The sequence below is a fragment of the Lissotriton helveticus genome, chromosome 9, assembly GCF_964261635.1.
Source record: "Lissotriton helveticus chromosome 9, aLisHel1.1, whole genome shotgun sequence".
NCBI classification, from domain to species: Eukaryota; Metazoa; Chordata; class Amphibia; order Caudata; family Salamandridae; genus Lissotriton; species Lissotriton helveticus.
The window spans coordinates 740,731,232-740,746,849 of NC_136070.1; the positions used below are offsets into that span (position 1 = coordinate 740,731,232).

The window sequence follows — 15,618 nt, forward strand, 5'->3', positions numbered from 1 at the left end:
GCTCAGTACAAAAGGAAAACAACGTCAGTGACAAGGGGCACCACTGACAGGTGCCCCTGGATAGCGCGAGCGGGTCAGACATAAGATCACAAATCTCAATCTTCGTGGACGGCATTACAAAACTGGCCATGGTATAGGACCGTAAACATGGGTCCAACTTCCTTGGGGACAGGAACTTGGCCAGAAACAGCTAGTTCACTCAATTGAATGCTTTGTCCACATCCAAAGACAAGAGAATTATCTACACATGCCTTGTTCAATAGAATTAAGTGTTAGCCAAATGTTGTCCCCATTCTGTCTTTGCCTAATTATACCATTCTGAAGCAGGGATACAAGGGTGGGCCAGACCCCGCCCTAACGATTCACAGAAATCTTAGTGAATAGTTTGATGGCACTGTTTAAGAGCGCAATCGGTCTATATGACCTGCATTTGTCAGGGGGTTTGGATGGCTTCAATATTATAGAGAGCGTAGACTCCATTATTGACGGGGAAACCAAGCACGTGTCTAGGAAAGATTTGAAGACCTTTGTTAAATGAGGGACCAATAATGCCCAGAAAGACTTGTAAAAAGAATTAGTGATCATGTCAGGTCTTGGGGCTTTATTATTCAGCAGGGACTTAATATTTGCCCTCACCTCCTCTTCCATAATAATAGAATACACATCCTCTCCAACCTCTTCAGGGATATGCAGAAAGTGGAGGGGTGCTAGGTACTCATCTTACTTAGCCAAGCCCAACGTTTTGCCTGCCACACATAGAAAGGAGTACAAAAGGGGGTGGTGATGGACGGAGCATCTGAACCAATCAAACACTCACACCCAGTCAACAGATCTGGGTTTAATCCATCACCGTTCTTTAGCCCACTCTGCCACCCCAGTTCAGACAAATCAGTCCGACCCTGTGCCTCATGGGAACAGTCCAGCCCGAACTGCCAAGCCATGCCTTCCCTGGACCGGAAATAAGCTTCCGAGGACCGGTTTCTGGCATCTCAGCCGTCTTCAGCCTGGCTTGCTTGAATCCAGTGGCAAAGTGAGCAAGGGACTCACGTCTGAGCATACCCTGCCAACTTATGGCGAACAAAGTGGTACAAAAGGGGGTGGTGATGGACGGAGCATCTGCACCAATCAAACACTCACACCCAGGCAACAGTTGTGGGTTTAATCCATCACCGTTCTTTAGCCCACTCTGCCACCCCAGTTCAGACATGGCCATATGCAAATCAGTCTGACCCTGTGCCTCATGGGAACAGTCCAGCCCGAACTGCCAAGCCATGCCTTCCCTGGACCGGAAACAAGCTTCCGAGGACCGGTTTCTGGCATTTCGGCCGTCTTCAGCCCGGCTTGATTGAATACAGTGGCAAAGTGAGCAAGGGACTCACGTCTGAGCCCATGAGGCACAGGGTCAGACTGATTTGCATATGGCTATGTCTGAACTGGGGTGGCAGAGTGGGCTAAAGAACGGTGATGGATTAAACCCAGATCTGTTGACTGGGTGTGAGTGTTTGATTGGTTCAGATGCTCCGTCCATCACCACCCCCTTTTGTACCACAGCTAGAAAGAAGACAAAAGCATTGCTAACGTTTGCATCAGAGGTCAAATGGGATTCCTCCGCAGTCTTGTTTCCCATTATGTAATTCTTGGCCCGTACTTGCGAAATCTTGTAAGCTAACAATCTGTCAGCCCTGTTCCCTTTCTAGTAGTATAGTTTTGCCTCCAAAAACGTATAGGCTGCATATTTGTTCAACAGGGATTCTAGTTCTCCCCTCACTTTGAGAAGCTTTCTATAAGTACGTTGCGAGATTGTCTGTTTATGTTCTTTTCTAGTTTGAGGACTGTTGGAGTTTACATAGATGAGAAAAGGCAGTAGTGTGCGCTATAAACTCTCCTCTCATCAATGCCTTGGCCGTGTCCCAAATCATGGCCCAAGAGAGATCATCAGTAAGATTCTCAGTTAAATAGCCCTCAAGTCTCTTTAATGTTGGAACGTAGAGCCGGATTGTAGAAAGCGATCTCGTTCATTTTCCAGGGGCGTATGACAGACCGTGGAGGTGTGGATAAAAGCGCCAAAGTGGCATGTGCGTGATCTGACAAAACCTGGGTCCCAATAGTTGCATCGCCTACTCTAGACAACACGGTGGCAGAGATAAGAGAAAAATTGATTTGGGAGTAAGATATATGTACGTTCGTAAAATAGGAATAATTCCGATCATGGGGGTGAAAATTACACCAGACATCCAATAAGTTCAAGTCGGTCACGCCTTGGGGCAATGACTATGAAGGGTGGGACGCTCCCCACGAGGAGGACAAATGATCCAACGCTGGGTCTAAAGTCACATTATAATCGCTTTCCAGTATCATGAGGTGGCCAGAAGCAGCTGCCAGGGCTGGGAATAAGTCCACAAAGAAGGGAGCCTTGTAGTCGTTCGGACCATAAATGGAAACTATGGTGTATGAGGTGGAGTCAACAAAAGCTTGAATCATAACCCATCTTCCCTCCTTATCCCTATGTGTGGCCGTCACCCTGAGCTGGACACTCGCCTAATGAGAATAGTCACCCCCTTGGTGGAAGAATGGAATTAGAAGGAATAGAGGCGAAACCTGAATCTAGGGACATCTTTGCCAGCAAGTGGTTCTGCTGGAGAAGCACTACGTCGGCACGCCCAGAGGACAGCAGAGAAGTGATTTACGTTTACAAGGGACAAGACAGACCAAAAATTTAGCACAGAATCAATTGTATAAAGGAGAGAAAACCAGAAGGAACGCTGTGCATAGTCACACCTGTAGGACCACTCATCCTTACCCAAATCCTCAAGTCCTGCCCCAGTAGATCCTCAGCAAGTGCGGCTTCTCCATAGAGGCCAAAAGGGCGGCGACCCCCACAAACATGTCTCATTTGCATCTCATTTCTTAAAATATTACAGCTTTTACATAAAACAAAACAATCTCACCGATCATTTGTTTGCTTGTAAAAGCTGCAATATCACCTAGCACCAGAAGAGGGATCCTCTGGACTGTATTGTGCATGTGTCAGGCATGGGCTGTTACAGCCCGTCCTTTCACAGATGCAATACATACCTGACATGGTGCACTAGCGTCAGGCAGTACACCATGTCATATAATTGTGAATCGGGGCCCGTCAGTCATCCACCCTTATGACCCATCAGAAGTCATGATAAAGGAAAAAGGATAGCCTTCCGTCCTATCTGAGCTTCTGATTGGGCATATGGGTGTGAGCCTCACTCTGGCGCCTCGTTTGTTTGATCAAAAAGTTGAGAATAGTTAGGAAGGTGCTAGAACAAGCATTACAAGTGGCGGAAACACGACTGGCAGACCTAACGAAGAGCATGGATCGAGGTGATGCAACCCCCAAACAGGTGGCGGCAGCAAAAACGACATATGCGGACATGGAGAGAGACCTTTGCAAGTATAATTTCAGAGCATATGCTTCCCCGATGCATCGGGAAGGGAACAGGGCGGGTACACTTTTAGCCTGGCTTGCGAAGCAAGACGTGGATATGCAACCCGTCACAGCGCTGGTGGACGCAACGGATGCCCTTAAGCAGTCACAAACAGATATCCTGGGCATTTTTTGCGACTAATATTTGGGAATATATCGCGCCCCACCACCGGTCTCACAACTGGTGTTAGACCAGTTTTTTCACTCCCTGCCTCCGCCCGAAATTCTGCAAGAGGAAGGGAAGGCATTGGAAGCAAATATAAAATACCCAGACGTCGCTCACACGATCCGGGAACTGGCATGACGTAAGGCTCTGGGAATGGACGGCTTTCCCTTCAAATATTATACCACTTTCTCGGGACAACTGACCCCCTGACTGGTCGCCATGTATGAGGATACGCTACAGAGAGGGGAGCTCCCTAGATCACTCAGGAAATCTACTCTGATAACCCTTCTTAAACCACATAGGGATCCCACTCTCCCAGCCTCATATAGGCCCATAACGCTACTCAACGCGGATTGTGGGATCCTGTGGAAGATATTGGTACATCGATATACTCAGGTCCTGTCTCAACTAGTTCACCCAAACCTGAATGGTTTTCTCCCTAGGCGCAGCGTGTCGCAAAATATACATAGACTCTTCCATATACAGGATAGAGCATGGGAACGCTTCCTACGAGCAGCCTACCTAATATTGGACCTCGAAAAGGCCTTTGATACACTATCATGGCCATATCTCTTCGCGGTTCTCCACAAAGTTCAGGCTGGCCCGACTCTGCTGGATACACGCAACTCCTCTACAGGGGCCTTACCACCAGGGTAAGAGTGGGGAGGTACTTCTCAAATCCGTTTCAGGTGAAGCGAGGGGCGAAACAGGGTTGCCACCTGTCCCCCTCCTCTTCGCCCTGGCAGTGGAACCCTTGGCTGTTAGGTTGAGGCAGGGGGAGGCCTGGGGCATTCCGATTGCGGACACGGTACACAGCGTATCCTTTTATGCTGGTGATCTCCTGATATATGTGTAGGATATCACTAGCGATCTAACGCCGATCTGGGCAATATTACAAAGCTTTGCAGAAGTCTCAGGACTTAAAGTCAACTGAGGAAATCAATCTTTCCCTTTAGTCCTCACTTTGCCCCATCTGCAATAACTATAGGACCCCACACCATCGGGTGGAGTACAGCGGCGCCTCGATACCTGGGGGTGAGATGATACCATTCGCCAAAGGACCTATACGAGGGGACCCACCGCAAGACATTAGCTGGGTTACGAGCTGCAGTTTCCTTTTGTAAGACCTTACCCCTGGCCCCCATAGAACGGGTAGCCCTAGCTAAGATGATTATGGTCCCCAGACTGTTATATTCCTTTGCTAATTTCCCATTGATACCACCTCGCTCCTTCCTTCGAGAATTGGAAACAATACTCACAACTTTGATATGGGGTGGCGGCAGGCACAGAGTAGTCCTCCAAACCCTCTACTTACCCACCACACAAGGGGGCTTGGGGCCCCCTCCTTTGAGGCCTATTTCCTGGCAGCTCAGCTTCAATGGTTGTCACACTGGACAGCTGACCGGCACGTGGAGGAAACATACACTAATGAGGGTCGAGTACCACTCCAGGCTATCCGGAGACTGTTGATGCCAGGTACTAAGTCTTTGCGTACACACCCCCTACAAGTATTGATCGCCCGCAAATGCATGATGCGCATACACCGTATGTAAAAGGATTGTCCCCTCTATTCTCCGCTGCTCCCATTAGTCGGTTTCCCACTCCAGGAACATTATTATACCACAGGAGCTCTACGGATGTGGACGGAGTGCGAGGTGACAGAGATGGAGTCCCTGTTTGAGGACGGGCAGCTGACATCATATGCCCAAATGATGGACCAATACGAGCTCCCTCCAGGACGATTCCTGGTACATAGGCAATTAGTAGACAGCGTCCGCCAGTGTTGGGACCTCACGGAGGGAGAACCGCCAACGCACCCGGTTTTGCATACGATCCTACGTATGGGGGTGGGTAGATACTTGGTTATGTGGCATTACAAGGCAATCAGGGTACTGATTACAACCCCATTACAAAGCCTGCGTCAGAAATGGGAAGATGAGATAGGAAGAGTACTTAATGACAAGGAATGGGAAAAGGCTTTAGAATACCCCAAAAAGGTTTCAAGAAACGCACGCTTCAAAAACCTTCAATTCAATATTATACATCGCGCATACTTAACGCGGCATCGGCTTCACCGTTTTTTCCCAGATACACAATTTGCCTGCCCCAGATGTCACACGCTCGAGGCAAACTTCAAACACATGTTTTGGGACTGTCCCTTAATCCAATCTTACTGCGGTCGGGTCCATCAGTTACTGGAAGTGACGATTCATCTCACAAATATTGACACAAGGGAGGCATGTGCCCTGGGGGTCTTCCGCAGGCGGAAGACAGAAAAGGTGCAGTGCAGATTTGCGTCCCTGGTCATGCTCCTAGCGAAGCGGGGCATAGCCATGCACTGGAGGGCTCTGACAGGCCCCCGGAAGCTGCCTGGATAGGCGCCGTTAAAAAATGGGGGGCGGCGGGAGACGAAATGATAAGGGAGGAGGAAGTGAAGGGGATCCGTTAACATCCCATTTCCATGGAATGGGCACAACTCATGTTCTAATTTGCGCAGGAAACTACCCAGGATGGCTCCCCCGGAACTACTCAGTCCCAATCCCTAACCCCACCCCTGTCCCCATTGGCACAAGGCAATACCGACACGTCATAGCCGGAGGGGGAGGTGGACCGACCATTTACTATGATCTCCCCAGACTGGCGCCCTGACCCAGCATAGGAGAGGCAGAGTCCCTAGGACGATACACGCCCTGATCAACTGAAGTCACAGATACCCTACATTCGTAATGCAACCAACTAAGCGATAGAAGAGTTTCACAACACAAAGCGCAGACCACCTGACCCCCTTTCCACCCCCTTTCTTCCCCCTAGTTAATTGTTATATGTTTACCCCCCCTATCACCTCAGGCAGGGGCTCATGAGCAGTGGGAACTCAGGCAGGGGCATATAATGCAGTAGTGTGCAGGGATAGCGTAGAGGACTAGAGCTTCTCTTGTATCCTTGCGGAAACCCACACAAGTAGACACTGGACATTGGTCAGCCCAGCCCAGTTGTACACACACTAGCCCGCTGGAGATGCAGTATCCATGTAATTATGTAATCTTGTGCTAGAGCTCTGGGTTATAAGGTAGGATGGATATGTGGCAAATGTTGATATGGGCTGACAACCTGTCTAATGTTGTTTTTCATGCATTAACGCAAACTGTATGCCAATGTACCACGAAATGCAAAATCTCCCAATAAAATAAATTTAAACAACAAAAAAAGAGCACAGCTGAGTGACAAAGTTGGCATAGAAGCCTATATTGAAATTAACAAGATATTAAGTGTGACAGATTATTAAATAGAGAAAACTGCTAGCAACAAAGCCAGATAGGCCAAATGTATATATAGCAGATGCTTATTGAAACACTATTATTACAAAAGAATGTGATGAGCGACACGTGCACATAAAACCTCAATTATGCAAAAGGGAAAGAAGGGCCAAATAAGGCCTCAACCCAGTTAAACTAGAACACCTGCGGTAAAAACCGAGTAATAATCAATAAAGACAAAGAAGGTACCCCCTAGTTTTAATTTCAGGTCCAAGAGGAGGGGGGAAGATACAGGCAAAAACTATAAGAAGACCTCTGGCTGACCTATATTACTTTTAAGAATAGCCTATGGCTTATGTGCGCCCCACAAGGAGGGAGCTTTTCCTTTCTATAGTGAAGTCTATAGAAATGACAATGGTGATTAGATAGACATTCTTTTTTATTTTTTATTTGTTATTTTTAATTTTCAAAAAGAACACAAGAATTCATTTGAGAGCATATTAAATTCGCAAATCACAAAATTATATAATGTAGTAAATTCAAGAACATTTTGTCATAACTATACAAAATTGGAATCTAAGACAAATCAGTTCAATATAACTAATGTACCCCAGCACACTCATACATAAACCACAACATACTCACTGCATACCATACCACTCATTCACCTGACATACATAAATAAAAATACAATTTAGGCAGCACAATGGGGATCCGAGAGTGAAAAAAGAAAGAGAACTTTTTAAAAAAAATCATTTCATCTGTAGCATAGAGGCATTTAATAAATTACAGCACTATATAAAAATCACTGTATCATTTCCTTATTGTATGCAAACATCACAACCGTTTCTTTTCCTATATGTCTCACTGGGCGGATTCCCAAGGGAAAATGGTCGACATAAATTTCGGTGGTACACAGATTCTTTTCACCACCTTCATCAGGACCGGTGTTTAAATTGTACAGTAATAGTAAAATATGGGAGCAGGGGTATCTGTGAACACAAAAAGGAATATATTTATTTGTTTGGTAGAGGGGCGCTGATGCATGCTTAAGTCATGTCACCACATAAATTTGCAAAGAAGAATCATAGTCTGTCGCCATAAATATGAGAGATTTTATATGTCACGTGTCTCTACTAGCGATTTTATGCTGTGTGCTACATAAGATGGAAAGATTCTCTTATAGCACTGGTTAAGAAGTATCACCAACCATCAAAGTAGTTAGAAATATGAGAGTAGGAGAATTGGGGAATACCATTACAACCTAGAGTAAAGAGATTAAAGCTGTTAAAGCACATCTTTAGGGTTCCTTCAAAAAGTCCAAAAACAAAAGATTCTGAAAAAGTCAGAAAAAGGAGACCAAATCAAGAGTGCAACCAATCACCAAAATGTGAGGACAGTAGGGAGTGACTTAATAAGAAAAAAGAAGAATATCTTTGTAATATTCAGGCAACTGAAAGAACAATTGTTCAATCCTAACTGTAGCTCTTATCATCAAAGGCCGCATATTGAGAGCTGCGAACACCTCTTCTCATTGCTCATAAAATGTCCATAGGGATGCACATGGGATCAATAAGTTCTATAACGACATCAAAAACATGATATGCTATATGAATTAAAGATGGCAAGTATTCTCAGAATCGAATGGCTGAACAAGGGCTCTTATAGAGGTCCTTACCGTAGGTAAGAGCAGGCTTCGATAATTAAATCAAGAGACGCCCAACGCAGAGGTTAATCCATTGTGTAAAGTGTAAAATCCAAAGCTTCATGAAAGTCCAAATACTGACATTTTCCTGCAAAATATGAGGATGCCAGTTTTCTATCCTGGTGAAAACTGCACACAAATTTTATATAAAAATGGCAGTTCCAGGTGGTAATTTTAAATATATTTATTTATTTATTTATTATATTGTTGTGGGTCCATTATTCATTGCAAAGTGAGGTACAAAAAAAAAATACACCATTCGTGGACTGATTTGTAAATGACGATGAGTTACCAACCTCAGTAAAACTGCAAATGCAGAACGATTTCAGAGCCACAAGATTGATTTACCTATGAGTAGCATCTGAATATCTTGATGTAATTTCTAAATAAGCTTTGGGAAAGCCCTGGTCTGATTGACTTTGTAGGGAAAAACATGTTTTGTCTGTTGAAGATCTTTTATTTGTACCTCACTTCGCAATGAATAATGGACCCACAAAAATATAAAAAATAAATAAATAAATGAATATATTTAAAATTGCCGCCTGGAACTGAGAACTATGGGGCATATTAGCAACAAATAGCGATATGTATCGCTAAATGAGCTTAGCACATTTTTTTATCACCGCGCATCGCTGGATATTATCGCTGAGATAAAGTGCTATTAGCAACGTTTATCTCAAAAGCGTTAAAATATCCGGCGATAGCGGCTCAATGCGTGAATATCGCTGGAAATCTAGTGATATTCAGGCATTAACGCTAATAGGGACTTAACCTGAATTTCCACCTCCCATTGGATATACAGGTTAAGAAGTGGTCTGAGCAGGCATTAGGTTTTGGCGATATTTGCGCTTAGCGCAAATTTTTCTATCGCTTCGTCTGCCTTGCTAATAGCTGTGTTAGCGACTGCTTTCAGTCGCTAAAAGTTTGGGTACGCCCACTTTGCATGTCATTAGCGATAAATATTGCTGACATGCAAAGCGGGCCCCAAACCGGTCGCTATCGCCTAAAGGCTGTCGCTAACTGTTGTTAGCGACAACTTGCTAATAGGGCGATAAAAATATCGCCGCTTTAGCGGGAAAAAGTCCCGCTAAAGCGGCGATAATGCCCTTGCTAATATACCCCTATAGCTGTTAATGAAGGAAAATTGTGAAATGGAGGAGGAGGTATTCACATCCCCTTAAATATTTACAAATTGAGCTACAAAAGGTTCAATACCTCAAGAATAGCCTCCCCAACACTGGAGTTAAGGCAATTACGTCCAGGAAGAGAACCCTTAAACCTTACTTTGAAACCTCAACCTCACACACTCACACATGCGCTCACTCGGTGACACTCTATCACATTTAATCTCTTTTTCTATCCCTTCCAGAGATGGCGATGGTTCAGATCTCGCTGACAGCACTTGGAAAGGGGCTCCTGGGCACCTCAATTGTCTGTGCATATTTATACACGGCGGAACTCTATCCTACAACGCTCAGGTATGTTCTGCAAGTTTGTCTATCTCCAAAGGTCTGAATAGGATCAGAGCAAAACTTGTTCCAGAACTGGCAGATTTGGCAGGTCAATCAGCTGATTTCAATCCAGCAGCGATCCAATTGGGGTAAAGGTGCTGTCAGCTCCACCCACCATACACCCACCTCCAAATTGAGCCCAGGCTCTCGCCCTTGGTAGCAGGAGACAGCCCAGAGGATACAATCTTTACAATGCTTCATAGAACAGCAGCCATCTTGGAGTCCGCTAAATTGCACCCCTGAAAATGACAATTGTTTGGCTTTTGTATAGTGAAACCGAATGCTGGCATTCAGAGAGGAAGCAGCCAAAAGAGAGGCTTTATAAAGATTGTGCAATGTGCATATCACTGGTAAGGTTACATCTGGAATACTGGGCCCCAATTCTAAAGGCTGTCTCTGGCATGCCAATATCACTTCTGGAGGAGGCATGTAGTGTGCAGCCCCTAAAGCCAAATGTGGTGCCTTCTGTCCATCTGGTGCAAACCTATAACCACTGCCTCAGACCTTATAGAGTGCCATTGGAAAACTACTACATGCATGCCTCTCATTTCTATCATTTACTCATTAATGAGTCTGTTTTATTTATTATATTTGTTTTGTCATTTGTAGAGCTCATATACACCCGTAGGCTTCATGGTTCTAAAACAGAGAACCTCAACACTTTTGTCTGGCTTATGCTTTAACCCATGTGTTCATCATTCTAAGGCAACATATGACATCGTTGAATGCATCCACATAGACCAGCGTCAGAAGCACACGACCAGCAGCTGTATACGCCTTCCTCACTACCCCACTCTCCAAGAGCCTTGATGGGGTCATGACAATCTGGCTCAGGTCAGGCGTAGCCTTAAGCTATCTCAGTTGGGTCATATGACTGCTCAAGAGATGTGCATACTGTAGATTAAGTGTCTATTATAAAAACCTATGATCACGATGATGTGCATGTCTTCATTTTGATTAGTTTGCAATCATTGACCAATTTCATATTTTTAAATTATAGAATGGAATGTAGTTGTACTGCAGGATTTTTAATGTTTTATCAAAACAGCTTTCTGTTTGAAGTCATGTGTGTTAAGTACCAGCTCGTGTTGGTGTCCACATCTTAGAGTCAGCAGCCTTCAGACATCCTGACCCGACCCACATCCACGGGTTCAGACTTTTCCAAACCAGCCTCCATAGGTGCAGGATTTCATGAGTGTAGAAGCCCTTTCAGACTCTGCAGAAGTTAATAGGTTTCACAACTGATGTGACATCTGCTGAAGAGAACTGTGCACAATAACACAATAGACTATATCATGTTCAAAGTCTTTTGGGTTTGATGACAGCGCCTGAAGTAGTCAATCAGTGTCTAAAGAAACCTTCATCTTCACCACAATATTCTGAATGGGTAAAAGGAGGCCCTTCGTGAACCTTTGGGTGCACCTGCCGAGTAACTGCAGATCAGGTTTAGCTGGCAAGCACTGAGAAACATTGGAGAATGCGTTAAAGGACTTTCAGAAAACATTTGAGTATCAAAAGGTGTGTTAGAAAAATGGGTTTTAAGCTGTGTAAACTCCATGATTTTTCCTTTCTGAGGTCTAGTACCTTCTTCGCCTCTGCCCTGTGGTGAGCCTCCCAAATGGTGTCTTGCACAAAGAAAGCTCTGTTTAAGTTTGATTATAAACTGTAATGTGTAATGTCTGCCTTTAAAAAAGACCTTCTGTCTCTGGACATCTAGGGTAATAGTTTGCAGTGGGCATGCATGAGTGTGTAGTATGGTGAGCATGGAGTTTAATTGTAGCACTCTAGTGTGTGGTGGCAGAAATCCGTCATGGGTCTCCTGTGCTTCGGTGGTACATAAGATAGAGGTTGCAGATATACTGCCTCATAGCCATGCACATTACAAGGCTCCTCCAAAGCACTCCTACAGTTCGTTGTAGTGGATCTGACTGTAGGATGTAGGAGAACAGGAGGCATGCTGTCTCTTGAAGGGAAAGTCCTTACTCTTTTCTATCTCCATTCTTACTACAGAGGGGCAATCCTCAACCGGTTGAGATGTAGCTAAGTGATGACACCTCTTCCTATATTGTTTCTCTGTTTCGTGTTTCCCTAAGAGACCCTCCAGTCCCACCCCTCCTATCTGTTGACACGAGCGTACAAAGACTGTGGCTTGAGTAGACTGGAAGGGATGCACACAATTTCAGGCACTGCTTGGACCCAGTCAGCTAGTTGGAATATATATTGCTGCTTTAAACCAAACATAACTGCACAACAATTGTAAAGAGAACTGGTTATGAACCTGTGTCACTGTGCCAATATTCTCAGGGACCACTGATGGATAGGACTTATTTAAGCACCAGAGCAAGTATCTCTGATTGCTCACTTACTTACAGGTAGGCACACCCCAGGCAAGACCCCTGCAAAGAGACTTGTTGATAAGAGTGTTGCTGTCAGCATTACAGCAGGTGCAGTGGCATCAGGGCCTAGGAAAGTGAGGGGCATATTACACCCAAATTAAAGCACTTGTTTACTTCCAAAGCAGGGGAAATGTCTCGTTGTACTTGCTTGCATTAGGGGCCTTGGCTGGCACCCTTGCTACATCACTGCCTGAAGGAGAAAGTTTTTTTTTACTGCATCTCCCAGAGGAGAGGCCTGCCTTGCTGAGTAATTAATCGTGCTGCCTGCTGACTATAGAGCTGTGCAAGAGACTTGGATCCTAGCCCTGCTGGAAAAGTTAATCTGCCTTGTGGGAAGTGGCTAAAATCACTGTGGAAAAGAATGCTACTGATATGTCATGCAGGGGCATTCTTTCGAGGAAAGGAAAGCACAACTGTGCAGGGAGGGCAAATACCAAAGATCAAGAAATTCAGGGAGAAAAGAAACTATTGGATGGGGGCTCAAGTGTCTGGAGTCCAGCCCCATGAGAAGAGTAGAGAAAACCCTTTTTAAATTTGTGCACAGGGGACCAAGATAGCATCATTCAAAGTGGCCACGCATAGGCAGCATAGTCAAGACAAGCAGTTGCAATGCAATAGGTCTCACATTTATGTGAGTTTTAGCTATTGGCATTGTAAATGACAATGTCTTATATTTATGTTTTAAAAAGCATAAATAATAGGCATTGTCATGTACAATGCCATTAACTTAAACTCGCGTAAATGCGAGACCTATTGCTTTGCAAATGCTTGTTTATACTTCCTGGCCCCACTCCATCAAGTGCTGGATCGGCCATACTCTGTCAAGTGCTGAACTGGCCCTGCTCCATCAAGCGCTGGACTGGCCATGCTCCATCAAGTACTGGACTGACCCTGCCCCATGAAGTGCTGGACTGGCCCTGCTCCACAAGTTGGATACACAAGTTAGATTCAAATAATGTTCATTTGCTCAAATTCTAGAAGTGGGGGATAGAGTAATACCAAACATGGATCGCAGATTATGGTTAATACTAGCTGCACACGAGGGTCTGGGTTCTGCACACACAGGAGTTACTGCAACTGTTTCTTTACTAAACAACGCTATTGGTAGCCAGGGTTAACAATGCAGGCCAAAGATTATGTCTTAAAGTGCAACATCTGCCAGCAGATGAAGGGTTCCACCGTAGCTCGTCCTGTGCAGGCTCTATTATTAATATCAGACCGACCACTTGCGTGATAGAGTAACTATAGAAATTCATTATGAGTTTTACCCAGGAGCAAATATCCCTCAGCAGGTAGCTATGGCCAGAAGCAAATACACCTCGGCAGACTGTGCCAAACAGCAACTATTCTACAGCAGGCAGCTATGTGAGGCACAAAGCAGCAACTATTTCCTAGAACATCATCAGTGGTGGATGAAAGGAGAAACTGTTTCAGGTCCAAACAGGCAATGCCCTTAACTGGTCATCCTTCATCTGGATTCCCCGCTTAGACGCGCCTAGATTCCAGAAGCAATAGGGGCACACATTTAGCAATCACATTGCCAGGGTCCAATCGGAGCCCTACATGTTACAGACTGGTCGGGCCAATCTAGTACCAAAGATCAGCCCAAAAGCACAGCTGATGAAGTGGAGCCACCATGTTGTCAATGGACATCTAACAGACTAACTGGGGGCAATAGAAAGAGCAGGGAGTTGCACATGAGGTATTTCAAATCATCACAAAGTTAAAAAAAAAAAAAGCTATTGTGATTCTTCCTCCATGAAGTCCAATTATTTTTGGGGGTAAAAAGTTTGGGGCAGAGGCGGGCAGGAAACAGAGTGAAGAGAGAAAGCAAGAAAAGAGAGTCAGTGTGCATGGAGAGGAAAAGGAGGAGACAGAAAGAAATGGGACTGAAAGGAAGGAAAGGAAGAAATGTCGAGAAAACAAAGAAAAAAGTGAAAGAAACATACGTGAGAAAGAGGTGAGGTCTGAGATAATAACAAAATCAGGGAAACGGAGGAGAGGAAGAGAAGGAGAGAGAAAAAGTGGGAGAGAGAAAAAGGGAGAACATAACAGCATTACAGAGGAGTGTCTGGTGCTTGACTAGATTGCCATGGGGTGGGTGTCAAAAAGAAGCAAAGGCACACAAGCACAATGACAATTCCAATATGAAATCACAACATCAAAGTTTTCAAAAGCAGTTATACATAGCAATTGTCGTTTCAGGTTAATGCACTTCTAAAAGAACATATATAAGCCTGTTTTGGAGGAACAAACTTATCAGCTGACCCTGGCATAAGAGGACACGGCCACCTGCAAGGAAGGCCACCCAGGGAAGAAAGGCCATGTGCTGTGCCCTAGGCAGGTTGTCCACTGAGGGGGCTTGGGGTGGGGTCCCAAAGGATAAGGATGGCATATCCCAAACTACACTTGAAGAAGGACTCCAAGTGGTTCAGGACAGGAAGACGACGTAAAGAGCGTTGACAGACAGAGAGAGAACGGGGGGAGCGTGGAGAGGAAAATAAATATAAAGAGCAGCGGAAGAGAAGGAGAGAAAGCCGGGGGAAAGGGAGCAGAGGATGACACTGAGAGAAATGGTGGTCACATTGTATAGAGCTACTCTCTTCTGCTGGCAAGTCACTGCAGATACAGGTTAACTGCTCTTTGCTTGTGTCGCACAGAGCAGCCGAGGGCTTCCTCTCTGTACAGTGATGTCACACGCTGCAGAGTCCTCATTCCCTGTGGAGTTACACAGTGTACAGCGTTCTCTGACAGTTCCCTCTGTGCAGTGGAGTCACCAACTGCAGAGCTCTCCATCCCGAGGAGTGAAGTCACATACAATAGAAGTCTCCTCATCTGTGTAGGCACACACTACACAGTCTTAGGTAATAATGCTACCAGGATTTCATTGGGAGTTAATACAGCATTCATTTGCCTGATTGCCACATTTGTATTACTTTTATTAATTAATGGGATGCAAAGTTGGTATTCAGTTTGACTAATTGAAAACAATTTATAGCCTCCGTTGAACGGTTCAGTCGAGTTCATGACATGCAAACGTCCATAACTCGGAATTAATGTTTGATATTATTTATTTGAGAGGCTTTGTATTTCTGGCACCTGAATTGTATACGTAAGTTGTCAATTTGA

The 15,618-nt window shown here is 44.9% G+C and overlaps 1 protein-coding gene across 1 annotated transcript in view; it reads left to right on the top strand.

The window, feature by feature from the left end:
- Positions 1-15,618, top strand: part of LOC144783272 (solute carrier family 22 member 6-A-like) — a 758,531-nt gene that overhangs the window by 555,912 nt on the left and 187,001 nt on the right. Inside the window, exon 9 of the mRNA XM_078662336.1 lies at positions 9,952-10,060. Within this exon, the coding sequence (XP_078518462.1) occupies positions 9,952-10,060 (109 nt within the window). The remainder of the gene's footprint in view (positions 1-9,951; positions 10,061-15,618) is intronic.